We start from the raw sequence: 22731 nt of genomic DNA, 5'->3' as shown, positions 1-22731 counted from the left end.
ACCGGGCCCCTCTCTCTCTCTCTCTCTCTCTGACTGTCTCCCCTGCTCTCACCAGCTCTCTCCCTCTGTTCCAGATATGTTGGCCTCGGGTGCTTTTCCTGCCAAATATACCTCAGAGGCTTTGCTGTTCCATAGGCCCAGAACATTCTTCCCACAAGTATCTACATGGCTTGCTCCTACACCACCTGCCCCACAAGAAATAAGCTCAAAGAAGACATGAATCTCTTGTCAGTTTTCACAACTTCATTTCTAATGCCTAAAACATTACCTGGCACAGAGTCGGGGAGTGAAATCCATTTGTTTAATGGAGTAAGTAACTTAATGAATATGAATCATGTTGAGTTAGATGTAGCTGGAAGACTTTCAGGTAGAGCCGCTCCATAGACAATTGGAAGTGGAGAGCTGGAGGTCAGAGGGAGAGCTGGGATGGGGACAGAGGTCTGGAACCACTGAGACAAGAGCAGAGTCATCTCAGAAGGATGAAGAAACACAAGGGTAGAGAGAAGCAGTATATGACTTAAGAGTAGAGACCCAAAAGCCAACAGCCCAGGCTTAAATCCTAGTCCCAACATATCCTGCATATAAGTCTTGAACAAATTTTTAAACCTCTCTGTCCCTTGGTTTCCTCATCTCTAAAATAGGGTTTTAGTAACACCTGTCTCAGAAGAGTATAGCAAGATTTCAATGAGCCCACACATGTAATGCACTTAAAATAGCAGCAGAACCTAGCACATAGCTAGCACATAATCAATGAAAGCAAAGGGGTTACTGAAGAGAGTCTCATTTTCTTTGGATAAGAGGGGCTGCATTCATATTTCTGGAAGCCAGAGTCTGTTTTCTGACTATGTAAGTCCTTGCCTCCTTGTATTCCATGATGAGCTAACAGAGGTTCTCTCTGCTTTTCTGCTTTGACCTTTGGTGGTTTGGTTTTGCTTCTTTTATCTATGGTCTTATTAAAAGAAACTGCAAAACTTCTCTGAAGGTGTTTTGAATTGGAGCACGGTAAACCAAGAGGTGGAATATACAACAGAAAGAGCATGGGCATTCAGAGTAAGACAAATATGGGCTGAACTCCAGCTCTTCTACTGGGATAACTAGTCTCTCCTGATTTCCTCCTTTTTTAGAGAGGGGGCCTTGTTATGACATGCAGGCTGGACTCCAATTCCTGGGCTCAAATGATCCTCCCTCCTCAGCCTCCCAAGTAGGTAGAACTTGCAGTTGTGCCTGGTTCCTCTCTTGATTTCTACAACAGAAAAAATACCTACCTCAAGCACCTCAAGCCTGAAGAAGAGTAGTTGCTGAATACCTATTTGTGGAATGAATGAGGCTGTTTTGAGGATTACATGTAAGAGTATGCATAAAACGTGTAGCACAAAGCCTAGCACGCTGTAAGGGTCAATCGACAGACCAAAATGGAAGCTGCACAGACTCCTGTGTTTATGAGTGGCAGCTGGATTGGCATTCCTGTGGTGAGGGCCTGTTTAAGGAACCCAGTGTCAGGTCTGAACTTTCTATTTATTCATGTCATTAAAAAGTATTTTCAGGCCGGGCGCGGTGGCTCAAGCCTGTAATCCCAGCACTTTGGGAGGCCGAGACGGGCGGATCATGAGGCCAGGAGATCGAGAGACGATCCCGGCTAACACGGTGAAACCCCATCTCTACTAAAAAATACAAAAAAACTAGCCGGGCGAGGTGGCGGGCGCCTGTAGTCCCAGCTACTCGGGAGGCTGAGGCAGGAGAACGGCGTAAACCCGGGAGGCGGAGCTTGCAGTGAGCTGAGATCCGGCCACTGCACTCCAGCCTGGGTGACAGAGCAAGACTCCGTCTAAAAAAAAAAAAAAAAAAAAGTATTTTCATTTCATCTTTTAAGAGAAGAGGTTTACTTTTACTAAAGTTTTACTGAAGTACTAAGCCTTCTTAGAAGGTGTACTTTGGTCAGGCGCAGTGGCTCACACCTGTAATCCCAGCACTTTGGGAGGCTGAGGTGGGTGGATGACTTGAGGTCAGGAATTCGAGACCAGCCTGGCCAACATGGTGAAACCCCATCTCTGTTAAAATTACAAAAATTAGTCAGGCATGGTAGCAGGTGTCTGTAATCCCAGCTACTCGGGAGGCTGAGGCAGGAGAATCGCTTGAACCCGGGTGGCAGAGGTTGCAGTGAGCTGATATCGCACCACTGCACTCCAGCCTAGGCAACAGAGTGAGACTCTGTCTCAAAAATAATACTAATAATAAAAAATAAAATAAAGAAATAAAGAAAAGAAAAGAAAAACAAGAAGGTGCACTTAGAGTGATCAGATATTGGTATCAGGGTTTGTTGTGGGCCTTGAAAAGATAACAGAGAAGGCTTGATGGTTGTTCTGTTTGCATTTGGGTTTCCTTTCATCCCTTAGCGGATGGCTGGTTCAGAGCACAGTGGGCTGATAACCTTTTGTATCTCATTCTTCCTGTACCATTTTCACACCACAAAAGCTGAAATGGCTCAGCAGTTGCTTTCTGACAATGCATGTAATCATGTACTAGAAGGCTTATAGCTATGAAAATATTAGTAAGCATTTCAGAACTAATTGCATTTTTGTGGGTTTACCTGTCTTAAGGGAACATTTAAAAATTATTTTTTGCCTGACTGCAAAAGAATATACATTCACTGCAGAAAATTTGGAAAACTGGGAAAGTTCAAAAGAGAATACCCACTCTATCGCTATGCGGTATGACATTTCTGTACACATCTGTCAAATCTTTCCAGGTGCCCACTCCCTGGGGAGGTGTCTATGTGTGTAGAAGCAAAATTCATATCATACTAAACTCATTATTATTATATATAACTGGTTTTCCAAATTAGCTATTGCATGCATGCATTTAAGCAAACTCATTCTGCACCTGGATAGGTACCAGGCACTGAGTGAAGTACAGAGGATAAGGGAAGTCAGCTCACAAAAAAATTCATTACAGTTAAGTGAGATTAATGCTGGATGTGATGGCTCAAGCCTGTAATCCTAGCACTTTGGGACGCCAAATCACTTGAGGTCAGGAGTTCGAGACCAGCCTGGTCAACATGGTGAAACCACGTCTCTACTAAAAATACAAAAATTAGCCAGACGCACTTGCTTGAACCCAGGAGGCAGAGACTGCAGTGAGCTCAGATCGCGCCACTGCACTCCAGGCTGGATACGACATAGCAAGACTATCTCAAAAAAAAAAAAAAAAAACAAGTAAGTGAGATTAAGTGCTGATAAAGGTATTAAGTACAAGAGAGGAAGCACAGACAACTTGTAGAGGTGTCAGGGAAGCTTCCTACAGGAGATGGCATATGAGCTATTACTAACAGGTAAAACAGAAGTTCACCAAGGAAAGAAAGGACAGGCCAGGCATGGTGGCTCATGCCTGTAATCCCAGCACTTTGTGAGCCCAAGGTGTGCCAATTGCTTGAGCTCAAGATTTCAAGACCAGCCTGGGCAGCATGGTGAAACCCTGTCTCTACAAAAATACAAAAAATTAGTCAGGCATGGTGGCACACACCAGTGGTCTCAGCTACTTGGGAGGCTGAGGTGGGAGAATCGCATGGGCCTGGCGGGCAGAGGTTGCAGTGAGCCCAGATCTCACCACTGCATTCCAGTCTCACTCAACAGAGTGAGATCCTGTGTCAAAAAATAAACAAAAAAAGAAGAGACAGATAAAGAGAAGGAGGTACGTCAGCAGGGGATGTAGCAAGAAGGCCCCAAAGATGAAACTCATACCATATTTAAAGTACTACAAAAATCCAGTGTGGATAAAAAGGTGTAGGAGCAGGGGAGATGAGGCTGAAAATGCAGGAGCCAGGCAATGATGTGGGATTTGAAGCAGAGGGTTGCCATGCTCCAATTTACATCTTGGTTAGACAATACTACAGCTTCAAGTATGAATGGGGGCAAAGAGGAAAACCAGACAGACCTATAAGAGGACTGATAGTGAAGAGGAAAGATGGTGTAAATCAAATGGGAATGGAGATAAGAGACAGTGGCCTAGGAATAATACTGAGCTAGAAGTCACAGAAATCATATTGACCTGGATTCTAGATGGATAAAGTCCTTCTTTCCTCTCTTCCTTCCTTGGTTACTGATGGTCAGCTATGTACATGCAGGTGCTAGAGATACAAAGATGCTGTGACCTAATTCCTATTCTGATTTTCATGGTAACTCTCTGCTTTAAGACTTCACATTCTAGTAGGAAAGAAGAGGTGAAAATTTATTATTTTTACATGCCCAGAGGGCCTACCCTTCTTCTTTGGAAACAGGACTCCGATTTTCCTTTGGGAAGGCCACCCATGTCTAACTCACATAGTACATGCAGTTTGGTGGGAGTACTCCCACTCCAACCCCACTCCAAGAGTAGGTGCAAGAACTAGGCCAGGCAAACAGGAGCATTTGACTCTCCTGAACATGATGACTAGTTCAGTGATAAGCACACGACTCCAACCAGGCCAACAGGATTACTTCCTGGAGAATTTGATGGAACCAGGGAAAAAGAACTCCCTACCTTTTTCTAAGATCCCAGATGCCAAAGACCACATACCCCTTGGGCTGTCAGAGTCCTGCTATGCTCTTAGATGAGAGCCTACTGAGCATGAGGTCACAATGAGGAAAGCTAAGCCAAGAAAAACAGAAAGAAACTGATTGGGTGACATCTTTTGTAAAGTTGGATTTAGCCACCTACTCCTAGACTTCTAAGGCAAGTCAATAAATTCCCCTTATTTTTTGCCACAGTGAGTTTGATTTGGGTTTTTGTCATTTGTAATTGAAACAGTGGTGTCTAATTCAGAGAGACAGACACAGGATCCTGTAATTGCAATACCACATGTGCTAGGTGATGCAGAGTTATTTACAAGGAGTGCAATCAACTTGACTTGTAGGTAGCATAAGCTAGGAAAATGTTGACAAAGGAGGTGATGTTTAACTGAACTCTTGAAGAATTAGCCATCTGCAACAGGATAAGGAGCAAAAGGAAGGAGGAGGAGCTATGCAGAAGAAACAGCATGAGCAGAGGCAAGGAAGTGTGGAATGTCCGAGGAAATAAAAACAGTCACTATGCTAAAGCATTAAATTCATAGCAAAAAGCCGACTCTGAAGAAATGTACATGCTCTGTAGGCCATGAGGAGTCATGGGTGATCTAATTTGACCTTTTCACCTGTCATTTAACCTCTCTAGCCCAGCTTCCTCATAAGTAAAATAAGGTTGATCAGAACACATCACTAAAATTGATAAAAATATTAAAATACCTTACCTGCTGATAGAATTCATCATCTTTGGGAGTCAGATAAGGAAGCCAAGTGTCTTCAAGCTCTTCAAGAAGCCTCAGTTTCTGTTTGAAAATAATAATAATTACATATAAGTGAATATACAATGACCCGAAATAAGACACTCTCTTATTTTTCAAATAAGAAATACAAACAAATTTTAGCCAACTTTGAATTTATAATCTTTTAGAGAGAGAAATTAGTCAAATCGCAATTATAAAATGTATTAATTAAATTACATACATCTTTTTTTTTTCTTTTCTTTTAGAGACAGAGTCTTGCTCTGTCACCCAGGCTGGTATACAGTGGTGTGACCATAACTCACTATAACATCAAACTCCTGGGCTCAAGCGATCCTCCCGTCTCATCCTCCCAAGTAGCTGGGACTACAGGGGTGCCACCATCCTTGGATAATTTTTTTTTTATTTTTAGTAGGGACAAGGTCTCGCTACATTGCGCAGGCTGGTCTCAAATTTCTGACCTCAAGCAATCCTCCCATCTTGGCCTCCTACAGTGCTGGGATTATAGGCATGAGTCATGGCACCCAGTCAATTTACATACATACTAAATTACACATGGTATGAAGCACAAATTTAGAAATAATTTTATTCACTCTCACATTTCATGAGACAATTTGATTCACTTTTCACATGTATTGTTGACATCCAGGTCTTTTTCACCACTAGAGCCAGCTTACAAGTCATCCAATACAGTTTTCCAGAGCAAACGCCTGTCTGTACAATCTGCTTGAGACACAGTAGCTTGTAAATCCTTTTATGGTGCTATCACTGGAAATACCAAACCAAGCCACAAGTATCTATCTGCATAAAGTCAGGATATGTGGAATAGTTATTCATCTTGTAAACATTTATTTGAGATCATATCCACTTACAGTATTGCTTTCTTAGAGTGATCTATCATCTCTACAATAATTACTAAATCTGTGTTAAACATCTTTGTTTCTTTTCTTTTCCAATTCCATGAAGCAGCCTTTTTAAGCACTCAAAGCCAGCATTGTCTGAGGCTATTTCCAGAGACTATGTTTTCCCCAAACAGTACTGTGCTATTCAAACAAAGTAACTGAAAGAGGATCTCATATTATAAAGTATCTTATAAGAAATCAGATACATATAGGGCACCTGCTTCCTTCTGAGGGATATTTTTCAAAGAATATCTGACCTTACATTCAAGAATATACGGAGTTTGTGTGTGTACGTGGCACATAAATGGCATAAATGTGCACATACAGTCACAGACACATAGACATGTACATACAACAGACATTATCTGTAAGAAAGAAAGCAAAAACAGCAGAAACAACTGGGTTTCAAATAAAAATGCAATTAAATGCATCATCAAAGCTACTGTCAGCCAGTAAGTCACATTTATAAAAATTAGATAATAGTACACCTTGCTCTGGGCCAATATAGTCCCACTCCATAAGAATATGACTTGGTAAACACAAACTGGATTTCAGGCTCCACCTGCTCCAATGGCCACTGTCTTTACAAAGTGCACAACCTACTCAACCAGACGTGGTGGCCCTAAGTACTACCCTCTCCCACCCCAGGATAGCAGCCTTCTCTCACAAACCCATCACAATCAGAGTAGTCAAAGGAAACATCCTTTTAGGTAAAACACAAATTCTTGCTGGACCTTTTTTGTATCATTATCTAAAGTGAGGAAAGAGAAAGGGAATAGAAGTATAGCAACCAATTGACCTAAGAGACACAAAACCGAATTCTACTCTTAGGCATAATTCTATTACATTTATTTAGTCAAAGTCTTTGTTTTGACTGTAGGTGTTTTCTCATTTATAACAAAAAGGTTGACTTACCAGTTCAACTATGATTTTTTTTTTTTTTTTTTTTGAGACAGGGTCTCACTCTGTCCCACAGGCTGAAGTGTAGTGGCCCAATCACAGCTCACTGCAGCCTTGACTTCCTGGGCTCAGATGATTCTCCCAACTCAGCCTCCCAAGTAGCTGGGACTAAAGGTGCAATGCCACCATGCCTGGCTACTTTTGTTTTACTTTTCTTTGTAGAGATGAGGCCTCAGTATGTTCCCTAGGCTGGTCTCAAACTCCTGGGCTCAAATGATCTGCCTGCCTGGGCCTCCCAAAGTGCTGGGATTACAGAAGTGAGCTACCATGTCTGGCCTAAATTATGATACTTTTACAGTTATAATACTAATGTAACACACACCATTATAGATAATCGACAAACCACTTTGGATAACTCACTATTGGTTAATCAATTTATCTGTTTTTCAGTATTAACCATTATTTGGGCCATAGAAAGAACCAATGATATTTCCATGCGCATACTTATACATTTCTCCACTCCATCATAAATTTAATCAAAATCTATACCTCAATTTTTACTTCAAGCTCAGAAATGCCTCCATTTTCCTATGAATATTTTATCAATTCTTAGTCTTTTTTATAGACACAAAGTGCCAGAATATTTATAAATGCCAAAAAAGGTAAACCTTGAATAATTCAAATGCACATTTCTCAAACCTTGAAATGCCTCCACCTTGCAAACACCACCTTAAGATCTCTACGTGAGAGTCCATCAATAAAGCTAATCTACATATAAAGAGGAGCACAAAAGTATGGATTCCCAAAAGTAATTACATACTCCACCTAAATCAGATGAAACAGCAACAGGCCTGTCCCATAGGTCGACAAGTGCCAGTGTAGGCTGAACCTCTGCTTATAATTAATGCTTCAGCTAAATTCTGTAACAACCACCACTTCTTAGTTCATTTCGGAATTGAGCATCAGACAGGTATAAAACATTGTAACTTATAAGGCTGTATCAAAAGGATAAAATTTGACAAGATTTTTCCTACTCTAGAGCAAGCAGCATATAACTGATCTTTCACTAGGAATTTTCATTTTAATACTGTGAGCAATGTTGTGTCTACGCGACAGCAGAGAATGGGGACCAGAAAATCACCCAAATTAAGACCCTACAGATAAAAATCTGCTCTGAACATCAACACTCACTACTTGCAATTTTACCAAGTAACTGACAAGATCAATTATTAAATAACAATATTTACAAACATGAAGAGAAGTTTTGGCCATGTTTACATCAGTGAAATCAATCAGATATCAATAGTAAATTAAGTTGGTAGCTCATAAACATCAAAATTAAAAATTCTTAACTGCTTTATAAAAATCAAACATTAAGATTGTTTTATGAAAAGCGAGGTCACTATGGGCAAGACTAAGAGAAACAGGCCCTTTTGCTCTCTGCTGTCAGGAGGGCAAAACAACACGATCCTTAGAGAGGGTAACAGTCAACTCCTTTCAAAACGCAAATGCATTTACCATGTGAGCCAGCGATCCTACTTTTGATTTATCCTTCTAATATACTTGTACCATGTTCAGAAGAATATATGCACGAGGATACTCATTACATCATGATTTGTAGAACAAAAGTTTGGAATCACACTAAAAACCACTGAACTTTACACTTTAAAATGGTGAATTTTATGATATGGAAATTATTATCTCAATAAAACAAACAGATTAGAAACAATGCAAATTTCCAGCCACAGGGGACAGGTGAATAAACTACAGGACATCCACGTGATGAAGTATAAAGCAACAGTAAACAAAAACAAGGATGCTCTCTGTTTATGAACTAAAAAGCTCTCCAGAAGGTATTGGGGAGTAAAAAGCAAGGCACAAAACTCTGCTTGTATTCACACACAGAAACACAAAGGATGAATGACAGACTATTAAAGCGATTAACTGTCAACAGAGGTGGGAAATGACTAGAAAGGGACAAAGGCAGAGCCAAGACTACTCAAAATATTCCATTTTATATTGTTTTGATTTTTGTACTATGTAAACGTCTTACCTATTACCAATTCAAACATCTAACCTACTAATTCCTCACATGAAATTCAGTATAAAGATAAAGACAACATGATTTTTGGCATTGTTTTAGAAAGTGCATACTTTTGTCCATGTACAATGAAGTATTTATTTGGAAAACTATTGCAGACTAGCACACTAAAGAGGAGAGGAAAAAAAACAGCTCTGACAATTTTCTTTGTGTCAAATGCCAACCATGGTAAAAACACACAACATTAAAATGCACTCTGGAGCACAGGTAGAAGGAGCTCACGTTTGACTGTCAGATCTGGCTAACTGCTGCTCCTCGGCCTGATGTACAGATAAATCCACACAGCTGGGCCCTGCAGCACACTGCTCTGCTCACACACTTCTTTGCTGTCACGCTTGTGTCAAATACATCAAGCTGTTCACAAATGCCACACGGAGAGCCAGAGAGAGCATGAAGCCTCAGCTCTCCTACCTGGCAGGAGAGGCAGATGAAGATCCTTCCACGCAGGCTACCGCCCATTTCCACAGCTCTGGCAAAGTAAAAGAGGACAAAAGACCTATGTGAAACACACCACAGCCAGTCGCAGTGGCTCACACCTATAATCCCAGCACTTTGGGAGGCGGAGGCAGGAGGATCACCTGAGCTCAGGAGTTCGAGACCAGCTTCGGGACATGGCAAAAACCCGTCTGTATGAAAAAAATACAAAAACTAGCCGGGTGTGGTGGTGTGCACCTGTAGTCCCAGTAGCTCAGGAGGCTGAGGTAGGAGGATCACTTGAGCCTGGGAGGCAGAGGTTGCAGTGAGCCCAGATCACGCCACTGCAATCCAGCCTGTATGACAGAGTAAGACTCTCTGTCTCAAAAAAAAAAAAAGAGCACCACAACTCAAATTCCTAAGGGTTTCAAGTTAGATATCAGAAACTACACCAACCCTAGGCCTCTGCTTTACTGTGAAAAAGTTAAGCTGTATCTGAGCTTGTACATCTTGTCACATAGAGATATGGTTTGAGTCTTACAGTAATAACATAAAAAGATTAAGTGGATTATGACTCATCATGTAAGGGTGTATCTCACCTACAAATGAAGCATATTTTTCATCCCACTCCTGACTCTTCAGCCGTGTCAAGATTATGCTCCTAAGGACACTTATACTTTATCCATGTATCATGTTCCACATAATACTTCTTCAACTATGCATCCTATTGTGTCAGGTTCAATAAAAATTTAATTTTATTACCTGAGTCTTTTCAAAATACAATGACAAATAATGGCTAATGAACGTTCATTGTGAAAATAACTGCATGGTCTTATGAGGGTTTTAAGTGGGAAAATGACCTAGTCCTTAAGCAGGGTGCTTAGTGGGCAAGGAAGACATATCTAAACTAACACTAGAAAGATCATCAAGAGCCAGGCGCAGTGGCTCACGCCTGTAATCCCAGCACTATGGGAGGCCAAGGAAGGCAGATCCCTTGAGGCCAGGAGTTCAAGACCAGCCTGGCCATCAAAGGGAACCCCATCTCTACCAAAAATACAAAAATTAGCCGGCCATGGTGGCGCACACCTGTAATCCCAGCTACCAGGGTGGCTGAGGCAAGAGAATCGCTTGAACGTGGCAGGTGGAGATTGCAGTGAGTCACTACTGCACGGTGACACAGCAAGATTCTTCCTCAAAAAAAAAAAAGAAAGAAAAGAAAAATTCAATAATAGCTAAACCAAAAGAAGTGTAAATAAATATTTCACATATACCATATTTGCTTTAGATAAGAAGAAAAAAAGTATTTCAACCATTTCAACAAATTCAGCATTCCCTGTCCTATGAAAAACTTCCCTCTCCATGAAAATATGGCACAGTAAAAGTAAACTGGATTTGGAGGTGAAAGTAGGATTGAATGGAGACTCCTCGATGAGGTACCACATCGGAAGCAAACTCGCTCATTCTCAATTTCCTCATCTGTAAGAGACACTATTTCATAGAGTTGTGATGATAAAATAAAAATTATTCATATATATTAGTGCATTTTACAAACTATAAACTATGCAGATATTAGGCAAATAGCATTCAGACAGTGGGGCAGGGGTCTGTGTAACAAAGCAAACTCCTTTGTTATGTGTTTATAGCCTAAGGAGCCAAACTCTTGAATTCCAGTGCCAGTCTAGGTGTATGATTTGGAACTACTTTCTTATCTCCCTGTGAGATGTAAATGATATTAATACATAAAGCTCTAAGAACAGTGCCTGGCACATAAACAGCCCTCAATACACTTTGGCAACCATTCGTTGTTATTGTTGTTTATTCATGTCTGGAAAAGACAGTTTTATTTCCTAGTTATAAATTACTTATATAGGAATCTATGTGTAGCACATCAAATTATACTTTAGGCCACAGATTAATGCTACTGGATTAATACAAATCCAGATATTAATTAGCCTCAGTGATCTACAGGAGAAATGTATAAAAACTTCCCATAAGAGTTTACACATATAAAATGTGTCAATTAACTATGTGGTGGTGATCGTCTAATTTTTAATATGACAAAATTGCAAAATTTTAGAACATATAAAGAAACTAAGGCCCATCCAGAGCTATTAAGTGATTGGCAAGAGACTATACTGCTGCTTATGAGAGAATCACAACTCACATTCTTAGTTCCCAGGTACAAGGCCACACCCACTGCACCACACCATCCCTGAGACAAGAGAAATCATCTCTCTTAAGAATTGTTTAATTTTTAACTGAAAAACAACAACACAACACACATTTTTTTAAAGTTTTAATTAAAATCAATCCTACTTATAGATTTTTAAAACCAATACTTACAGCCACTGCTCTTGGACCCTCATGTCCTGGCTGCTTTGGTAGCTCTACAAGGCTTTCAAAAGAGATCTTTTTAATTAATATTTAGCAAGTCTTGTTCTGTTTCCAATAATGGGAACCAACACGACAGCAGACAAAAAAATCTAGCCTGGATAGAAAACGTCATAATTTAGAAAACATCAGGAAGAATACTCAGAAGGATTTCACCTCAGCAGTAGTGCCATAGCCCTAGACTCAATGTCACACTGTTCCTTTCTAATTAACTGCAATACCTGAAAAGCTCCAACTGTTTCCAAGTAACTTAAATGAGTTATTTAAAGGAACAGCAAGTACGGAATCCAGCACTTCAATGTTAAAAATTTACAGTGTTTGCCATCCAATCAAAAGCATCAAGGCATGGAAGTTTCTAAGAGAATACTACAAGGCAAGACAATATGACCGATAATAAAGAGAGAAATCAACTAATTGAAACTGGTGCAAAAACAGAACAGATGACAAAATGAGTAGACAAGTACACTGAAACAGTAAGTATAGCTGTAGTTCACAAGTTCAAAAAGTTGGGAAAAGATTGAGCATGGTAAGTAAAGAAACAGAAATAACATTAAATCAAGCTTCTAGAGTAAATCCACAATATCTGAGAGGAAAGATACACTGGATAATAATAATTCAACACAAATTAGTTATAATAGAAGAAAAGAATAATGAACCTGAAGACACAGCAAGGAAAATTATCCAAAATGAAATACAGAGAGGAAAAAGATAGGAGAAAAAGTTAACAGAGCATCAGTGAGCTATGGGATGATTTTAAGCAGCTTAATACATGTAATTGGAGTTAACAAAGGAAAGGAGAGAGATTGGAAGACAGAAAAAAAGGCCAAATATTTTCCAAATTGGATGAAAACCATCAATCCACACATTTAAGATGTTCAAAGGACTTCAATCACAAAAAACAAGAGGAAATAACACTAAAACACATCATAATCGAATTACTTAAATCCAGTGAAAAAGATAACGTCTTAAAAGCAGTCAGACAAAAGAAAATACAGTTGGCTCTCCATATATATGGGTTCCCCATTTATGGATTCAAACAACCACAGATAAAAAATATTCCTGAAAAAAAAAAAAATGGATGGTTGTAGATATACTAAACATGTACAGACTTTTTTCTTATCACTATTTCCTAAACAATGAAATATAACAACTATTTATATAGCATTTATATTGTATTACGTACTATAAGTAATCTAAAGATGATTTAAAGTACATAGGAAGATGTGCATAGGTTATATGCAAATGCTACATACCATTTTATATAAGGGACTTGAGAATCCATGAATTTTTATATTTGCAAGGGTCCTGGAACCACTCCCCCACAGATAGCAAGAGATGAAGATACTGTGTACATATAAAAAAACTATAAAAATAACACGAAATAAGGCTGGGTGTGGTGGCTCACACCTGTAATCCCAGCACTTTGGGAGGCCAAGGTGGGTGGGTGGATCACTTGAGACCAGGAGTTTAAGACTAGCCTGGCCAACATGGCGAAACCTCGTCTATACTAAAAATACAAAAATTAGCCAGGTGTGGTGGCGCACACCTGTAATCCCAGCTACTTGGGAGGCTGAGGCACAATAATCGCTTGAACCCGGGAGGTGGAGGTTGCAGTGAGCCGAGTTCGCACCACTGCACTCCAGCTGGGTGACTGAGTCAGACTCTGTTTCCAAAAAAAAAGAAAAAAGAATAACACCAAATAGCTCGTTGTAAAAAAAAAAAAAAAGGGTGCCGGAAGACAGAAGATAGTGGGGAAATGCTATAATATATTTCAACAATAAAGGAGAAATAAATATTTTTTCAGATATACAAAAGCAGAAAGAATTCAACACCAACAGACCTTCAAGATAAGAAGTGATAACGGAAGACCTTCAGGTGGAAAGAAAAGGACAACAGATAAAAATCTGAATCTACTTAAGAGAATGAAGAGTATCAGAAATAGTAACTATATGGGAAATATAAAAGACTTCTCAATAAGTCTTTATAAAAGATAAATGACTAAAGCAAAAACAAGAGTAGTACATTGTGGGATTCATAACATATGAAGAAATAAAATGTATGACAGCAACATCACAATGGCCAAAGAGATATGAAAAGTATATTGCAGTAAAAATTTTTATGCTACATGTGAAGTGCAGTAATACTTCAAGAAAGATTCCGACACGATAAAGACGGATACCAGAAACCCTAAAACAAACATTAAAAAAAACAAAGAATTACAAGTAATAAGCCAACAAAAGAGATAAAATGGAATTACAAAAAAATCAATCCAAAAAAAGGCAGAACTCAAGAAAAAAAGGATAAAAAAATAGACAAAAATGGTAGAATTAAATCCAACCATAGAAACAATTGCAATAACTGTAAATGATCTAAATAACCCAATTAAAGGGGAGAAACTGTGAAATTCGATTTTTTTAAAAGCAGTATGCAACCATAGGTTGCCTATAAAAAAAATATTCTTCATATATAAAGAAACAAACTGGTTTAAAGTAAAAAGATAGACAGGACATTGGGAAATCGTATTTAATGCCACATAAGCGTATACTTTAAAATGACTAAAATGATAAATTATATGTTATGTATATTCTACTGCAATAAAAAAAGATTTGTAAAGAAGTAAAAAGTTGGAAAAAAAATTTACCCACTAATACTGATTAAAAGAAAGTTGAAGTGGCTATATTGATATCAGACAAAATGGAATTCAGAACAAAAAATATTATAAGAGACAAAGTTATTTCATAATGATAAAGGAGTCAAATCATCAAGAACATAAAAATCTTAAACATTTATACACCTAATAACAGGTCTTCAAACATGCAGCAAAAACTAAAAGAACAAAAAGAAATAAGTAATTCCATAGTTAATAGTCTAAGATTTCAATATCCTTGTCTTAATAACTGGTAGAACAAGTAGACAAAAACACCATAAGAGACTTGAACAACACCATCAACCAACTTGAACCGATATGTTGATAGCACTCCACCAAACAACAGCAAAATAGACATTTGTTTCAAATACACATAGAACATTTGCTAAGATAGACCATCTCTGGGTCTCAATATATTTATAAGGATTGAAATCATAAAAACTATATTCTCTGACAAAATGGAGTTAAACTTAATAACAGATACACATCTAGAAAACCCCAATATTTAAAACTAAATAATTGACTCCTAAATAATACATGAGTCAAAAAGAAAACAATAGAGAAATGAGAAAGGATTTTAAGTTGAACAAAAATGAAAATACAACATTTCAAAATGTGTAGGATGCCCCTAAACTAGTAAACTGAGGGAAATTTATGGCACTGAATGCTTATAATAAAAAAGAAAAATGGTCACAAATAAATTACCTTAGCTTCCACCTGGAGAAACTCGAAAAAGAAGAACAAATAAAATAAACAGGAGAAAATAATAAAAGACCACAATAGAAATCAATGAAACAGAAAATAGAAAAGTTAAAAATAAATGAAGCCAAAAGCTAGTTATTTGAGAAAATTTAAAATCTCTAGCCAGAATGATTAAAAAAAAACACACAGTAGTTTCAACATGCCAATTAAAAGGATAATAAGGGGATGTTATAAACTTTATGCTAATAAATTCTAGAACTTAAATAAAATAGAGAAATTTCTTGAAAGACACAAATTACCTAGGTTCACTCAAGAAGAGGTTAGCCTAGGCTAAACCAGGCATGCACCAGGAACGCTGTCATTTCAGCAAAGTGAGGAGTCTTGCCCAGAGAGTGAAAAGACCTCGGCTAAGCAGGAGATGTAGCTCAGAGGATGAGGACTCTGGAGCCCTGAGGCTCCACACTTTTGTGTTATCCCTCTACTACAGGATGAGAATGAGATGCCATCCACAAACAATCACAGGCTGGGCCAAGCACAGACACAGTACCCACTTTCTCTCTCTGAGTTTGCCTCATTCATTCATCTATTCGCCAAACATTTACTCCTGACCCACTATGTGCCAGGCATATGCTTGGGACAAAATGGTGATCAAGATCACCCTCAAAGAAAAAAAAGGCCTTGCCCTCAAAGAAAAAAAAGAAAAAGAAAAGGATAGCCCCTTTTTAGTAGACATAGATAGTCCTATATCTATTAATGAAACTGAATTTGTATTTTAAAAACTTCCCACAAACTCCAAACCCAAAGCCTTCACTGATAAAGTCTACAAAGCATTTAAGAAAGAAATAATAATAATTCTACATAAATTAATCCAGAAAATTAATGGATTTCAATCCCAAAGGCAAGCAGAAATGTTACAAGAAAATTACAGACCAACATCCCTCATGTATATAAATGTAAAAAGTATTAACAAAATGTTAACAAACTGAATCCAACAACACATAAAAAGGACAATATAGAATAACCAAGTGTTACCCCCGGAATGCCAGGTTGGTTTAACATTCAAAAATCTACATAAATCCGTCATATTATCAGGCTAAGAAAGAAAAACTAGAGGGTCACCTGAATAGATGTGGTAAGAGGATTAGACAATACCCAACAATGACCCTGATGAACACACTCAGTAAACTAGGGAATTTATTCATCTTAATAAAGGAATCAATGAACCCCAGCCTAGTGGTAAAAGAGTGAATGATTTTACCCTAAGGTGAGGAAAAAAGCCAAGGATGTTTCCCATCACCCACTCTACGCAAGATTGTACTGAAGGTTCTAGCCAGTGCAACAAGGCAAGAAAAAGAAGTGAAAAGTATCCGGATCGAGAATAAATTTTTAAAAGGTAAAAATGTCATTAAATATGACATAAGCATCTATGTAGAAAATTATACAGAATTTGCAAAACAGCTATTAGAACTAATAAATAAGTTTAGCTACACTGTAGGATCAATATACAAAAATTAGTTTATTTTTATATGCTAGCAACCAACAATCTGAAATTGAAATTTTTTAAAATACTATGTACCTTAACAAAAATTATAAAGTACTCAGAGATAAACTGGACAAAAGGTTTTCCAGACTTACACAAAGAAAATTTAAAAACACTACTGAAATTAAACAAAGAGACATGCCATGTTAGTGGACTGGAAGACTCAATAATTCATTGTCCCCAAATTGATGCAATTGCAAACTAAGATCTCTGAAGGTTTTTTTTGTAAAAACTGACAATCTATTTCTAAAATTCATTTAGAAATGCAAAGACTTAAACTGACAAAACATCTTTGAAAAAAGTAAAATAAAGTTGAAGGACTTTACTACCCAACTTCAAGACTTAGTATAAAACTACAGAAATCAAGACAGTGCTAAACAAACAGACAAATGGAACAAAACAGAGGTCCACAATAGACCCAGATATCTATGTTCAATTGTTTTTTGACAAAGATTCAAATGGAGAAAGAACAGTCCTCAACAAATAGTACTTGAAGAATTAGATATCTATACTTTTTAAAGAACTCCAATCCACACCTTGTACTATACACAAAAATATCTCAAAATGAATAAATACATCAATATAAAACCTAACTATAAATATAAAACCTTAAAACTATAAAACTAGTATTAGAAAAGACACGAAACTCTTTTCATATTTAAGTTACGCAAGGCAGAGATTTCACAGATATGAAACCAGAAGCAAAATCCATAAAAGAAAAAAAAAGGATAAACTTCATCAAATTTAAGAAAATCTGCTCTCACAACTCTCAAAACTAGAACTCTTATACGCTGCCCTCATGAAAACAAAATGGTCAACCACTTTGGAAGACAATCTGGCACTTTCTTTAGAAAATATCTAGTAACACTTACAACATGATAGCACATGTCTACATAAAAATCTGCACATGAATGTTCACAGCAGCTTTATTTGTAATTGCCCAAAACTGGAAACAACCCAAATGTCCATCAACAAGTGCACAGATAAAGAAATCGCAGTATATGGAAAAAAAAGAAAAAGAAATTATGGTATATCCATACAATAGTTCACCAATCAGCAATAAAAGGAATGAATTAGTGAAGTATACAACAACATGATGAATCTCAAAATCACAATGCTGAGTGAAGGAAGACAGGCCTCCGCTTAAACCCCCCAAAAAGAGCACACAGTGCAGAGAATTTTTAGGACAGTGAAACTACTTTGTGTGATACTGTAACAGAGTGGCAAGTACATGTCACTATACATTTGTCCCAGGCAACAGAATATATACCACTAAAAGTAAACCCTAATGGTTCATTAAACTTATGCACATTGGGTGATAATGATGTGTAACCGATGTACCACTCTAATGGTGGATATTGACAACAGTGGAGGGTGTGTAACAGAGCATGTGTGGAGGTAGGGAGTATATGAGAAATCTCTGTGCCTGTCTCACAATTTTGCCAGAACCTAAACCTACTCTAAAAACACAGAATCCATTTTGTAAAAGGGAGAGAGAGCGCACGTGCAAAAGCATATACTGTATGAGTGATTCCATTTCTGCAAAATTCTAGAAAATGCAAACTAGTCAATAGCGACAGAAAGCACATTAGTGGCTGCCCAGAGCCACTGAGGGAGAGAAGGAAAAAAGGATTTCTGAGGGACACAGATTAGGAGTGATAATGAACATGTCTCCTAATCTTGATTTTGGTGGTTTAACAAATATATGCATATGTCAAAACTTTAAATATGTGCAGTTTATTCTATGTCAACTCTACCCCAATAAAACTCTTTAAAAAGGGAAGAAGAGTAAGTAAGGATTACTTAAATTTGGTTTAACTTGCCTATAAAACTGGGCCTGCTGTCATTTGACAGATGGACTTTTCATTATCATTCAATTTATTTCATTGTTTTATTCAGATTTTCTACTTCTTGAAGCAATTTAAATAATGCCTATTTTTCTAGGTATGTATCAAGTTCATCTAAGTTAGTTCTCAAATGTACTGTATTTTCTTAGATATTAGTAATTCATGTAGTATGTCCCCTTTTGTGTCCCTAATATTGGATCACACATAATTTACTTCCTCCTTTCTCACATTCTCATCATTCTCCAAAGTTTTAGTTTTATATTCATTTTAGAACAAAAAGTAGTATTTAAAACCAATAACTTAGTGAATTTTCCAATACATTTTATCAATTTCTATGCCCACCCTTGTTTGTTTGCTTGTTTTAGTTAAAAACCAGGCCAGGAGCAGCAGCTCACTCCTACAATCCCAGTACTTTGGGAGGCCAAAGCAGGCAGATCACCCAAGGTCAGGAATTTCAGATTAGCCTGGCCAACATTGCAAAATCCCATCTCTACTAATAAAGTCCAACATTAGCCGGGTGTGGTGGCACATGTCTGTAATCCCAGCTACTCAGGAGGCTGAGGCAGGAGAATCACTTGAACCTGGGAGGCGGAGGTTGCAGTGAGCATCGCACCACTGCACTCCAGCCTACACAACAGAGTGAGACTCAAGAAAGAAAAGAAAAGAAAAGAAAAGAAAAGAAAAGAAAAGAAAAGAAAAGAAAAGAAAAGAAAGAAGGAAGGAAGGAAAGAAAGAGAGAAAGAGAGAGAGAAAGAAAGAAAGAAAGAAAAGAAAAAAGAAAAGAAAAAAAAAAGAAAAGAAAAGAAAAGAAAAGAAAAGAAAAGAAAAGAAAAGAAGACCTTACCTCTGGTTTCACTTTTCTTCTTGCTAAAGAGCAGCATTTAACAGTTTCCCTGGTGAGGTTTCCATGGATGGTAACTTTCTAGGTCTTTCTTTATATCTGAAAGTATCTGCATTTTTCCTTCACTTTTGAATCAAAGACTAACTGGGTTTAAAAATCAAAATTAACTATAACTTTCCCTTAGCATTTTGAATATATTAGTATATTATTCTCCTGTCTTCTAGCATCTATTGTTGCTAATCTTTTGTAGGTAATCGGCATTTTTTTGTTTTGTATCTCAAAAATGTTTTTTCCCTTAAATTCTATAGTGTCAATATGATGGTACTACTCAACCTATCTAAACTCATCATTCTTTAAATAGGAAAATTCTCAATTCTTGGCTCTTTACATTTTGCTTCTTGACCAGGTACAGTGGCTCATGCCTGTAATCCCAACACTTGTGGGAGGCTGAGACCTCAGGTGGATGGCTTGAGCCTAGGAGTTTGAGACCAGCCTGGGCAACATCGCGAGAATCTAATCTACACACACACACACACACACACACACACACACACACACACACTCGTATTAGTGCGGTCTGGTGTCATGTACCTGTAGTCCCAGCTACTCAGGAGGCTGAGGCAGGAAGATCACTTGATGCCAAAAGTTCAAGGCTGTCTTCTCTTTTTTTCCAGAACTCATATTGGAACTCTTCCACCTATCCTTTAAATCTCCTAAATGCCTTTTTAAAAATCTTTGGTCTCTTTATGATACATTCTGAGTGAATTCCTTAGTATTCTCTTCTAATTCATCAATTCTCTTTTTAATTGTGTGAGGTCTAAAGTTCATCCCCTCTATTAAGTTTATTGTTTTTATGACCATCTTTTTCATTTCCAAAATTTGTAACTGGTTCTTTTTCATGTCGTTATTCCTATTCATTTCTGCGTACCTTGGGAGTATTTTTAAACATCATATTTTTATCAGTGTAATGCCTTTATTTCTCACCTTGAGTATTCTGAACATGCTTCTTTTAATTTTTGACTGACTTTTCTGTAAAAATTCATCTCGTCTGGGATAAATTTTTGTTCTCATTGTTAATTTTGTTAGCTATCTTTCTTGGTATTTATTTTCTTCCAGTATTTTGGTATTGCATTTTGAAGGCTAATTCCAAGCGAAAAGCTTTTCTTCTTTGCTTCTCTCACTCCCCTTTCTCTCCACCTGTGCTCACCTATCCCTCCATAGTGTTCCTGCAGCTGTCTCCACCAGGATCCCTGTGCTACTGTCCAGGACCAAACCTCATAATGGTAACATGGAACACCACATTTTCTCCTCATTGTCTCCCCACAATCAGTCACCCTGAGTCAGTTCCTATTCTTGAAATTGAATCTATCTCCTCCTGCCCCTCAAGACCCACAGCTCCATATAAACTGGAGCCTCCAAGTGGAGTCTTTACTTAGTTTCCTTTTATAGGATGGACAACTTCATCCCTGCCCCTGGCTTCAAGCAGTGAGCTTAGTTACGGTCCCATTTCAAGCGGTAAACTTTCAATCCCTAGTACGCTATGGGAGCTAAATCTAGCTTTCTGTTTCTGCACCCAGAGCCTCTGTGGCACCATCACTTCAATCCAGCTTACTAGCCCTTTATGTTTAGTTAGCTTTCAGGTCTACAACACTATCTCGTCTATAAGCCCAGCTACAACTTTTTTCTTTCCTTTAATTCTTTTAATGCATTATATCTGCCATTCCTATGAATTTAGAGCAGAAGGTATGTACAAACTGTCAGCTTACTGTACCATCTTGACAAGAAGGCACAGATGACTTTTTGTTTTGTTTTGTTTTGTTTTTTTTTTTTGAGACCGAGTCTCTCTCTGTTGCCCAAGCTGGAGTGCAGTGGCGCAATCTCGGCCCACTGCAAGCTCCACCTCCCGGGTTCACCCCATTCTCCTGCCTCAGCCTCCCGAGTAGCTGGGACTACAGGCACCCGCTACCGCGCCCGGCTAATTTTTTGTATTTTTAGTAGAGATGGGGTTTCACCGTGTTAGCCAAGATGGTCTCGGTCTCCTGATCTCATGATCCACCCACCTCAGCCTCCCAAAGTGCTGGGATAACAGGCGTGAGCCACCGCGCCCGGCCCACAGATGACTTCTTTAGGATAAAAAGTCTTAGCAGGAGATTCACTATAGGTTAAAACGTATGCACTATTAAGGCTTCTGATTCACATTGTGAAATTACCCTCCAGAAAAATGCTATGGTACATGTCCATCAACAAATAATACCCAGTTCTTCACATACTCAAACATTCGCTATCATCAAACTTTTAAATCTTTGGCAAGTTCATAAATGGAAAAACAAGTTTGCTTACTCTAATTTACATTTATTTCATTGTTAGTTAGGGTGAGTAACTTTTAATAGGTTTGTGACTTTGCAGTAGCTCTTTTGTGAAATGCCTGTTCATGCCTTTTGCTTATCGTTTCCTAGGGTATTTTTCTTTTACTGTTCTGAATCTAAGAATCTATACTTTATTTGCATATAAAGACAACGAATCTGGGTTTTGTCCCATTTGATTAGTTAGAATTTTTTTTATTTCTCATTTTATTATGAGCACTTTTGTTTTTGTTGTTGTTTTTGTTTTGAGACGGAGTCTCGCTCAGTCGCCCAGGCTGGAGTGCAGGGGCGCGATCTCGGCTCACTGCAAGCTCCACCTCCCGCGTTCACGCCATTCTATTATGAGCACCTTTCTAACAAACTACTTAGTCCCTAGCAGAGTTCACTTCTCTTGATTCAAGCTGTAATATTATATTTTCCAGCACTTTTAAAATGTTCTCCCTAAGACAGCACCTTTCACTATAACTCATAGTTTTCCAAATATTCTACGAAGTTAGCTATAGCATTCCTTAATCTCACCAATTTCTCTTCCAAGGGAATTTTTTTTTAATAAATAAAAACAACAAGTACAAAATAATGTACTTCAGTTCTTCAGATAATTTGAATATCAAATTCTATTTGTCTCACAAACTTGGTCTTAAGTTCTTACCTACAATCGTCAATTTTAAGAACATAGTCCATGTTTCAAAAGGGAAAAGAAGGTCTCCTGAAGAGAAAAATGTATATGATGAGAAGCAAAAAAGAAATAAAGGTTAGGGAGTGATTGTGGAAATAAATAAAACTGTGGGGA

The 22731-nt window shown here is 37.9% G+C and overlaps 1 protein-coding gene across 10 annotated transcripts in view; it reads right to left on the bottom strand.

The window, feature by feature from the left end:
• Positions 1–22731, bottom strand: part of FTO (FTO alpha-ketoglutarate dependent dioxygenase) — a 462015-nt gene that overhangs the window by 349009 nt on the left and 90275 nt on the right. For 8 of the 10 annotated variants that reach the window (XM_045381659.2, XM_065537718.1, XM_015442739.4 and 5 more), the window contains one exon: positions 5261–5338. In XM_045381659.2, the coding sequence (XP_045237594.2) occupies positions 5261–5338 (78 nt within the window). Of the gene's footprint in view, positions 1–5260; positions 5339–9418; positions 9666–22731 lie in introns of all 10 variants that reach the window. The other 2 variants (XM_074026699.1, XM_045381661.2) reach the window with 2 other exon arrangements.

The sequence above is a fragment of the Macaca fascicularis genome, chromosome 20 (assembly GCF_037993035.2).
Source record: "Macaca fascicularis isolate 582-1 chromosome 20, T2T-MFA8v1.1".
Taxonomy (NCBI): Eukaryota; Metazoa; Chordata; class Mammalia; order Primates; family Cercopithecidae; genus Macaca; species Macaca fascicularis.
This window is presented reverse-complemented; position numbering and strand designations above follow the sequence as displayed.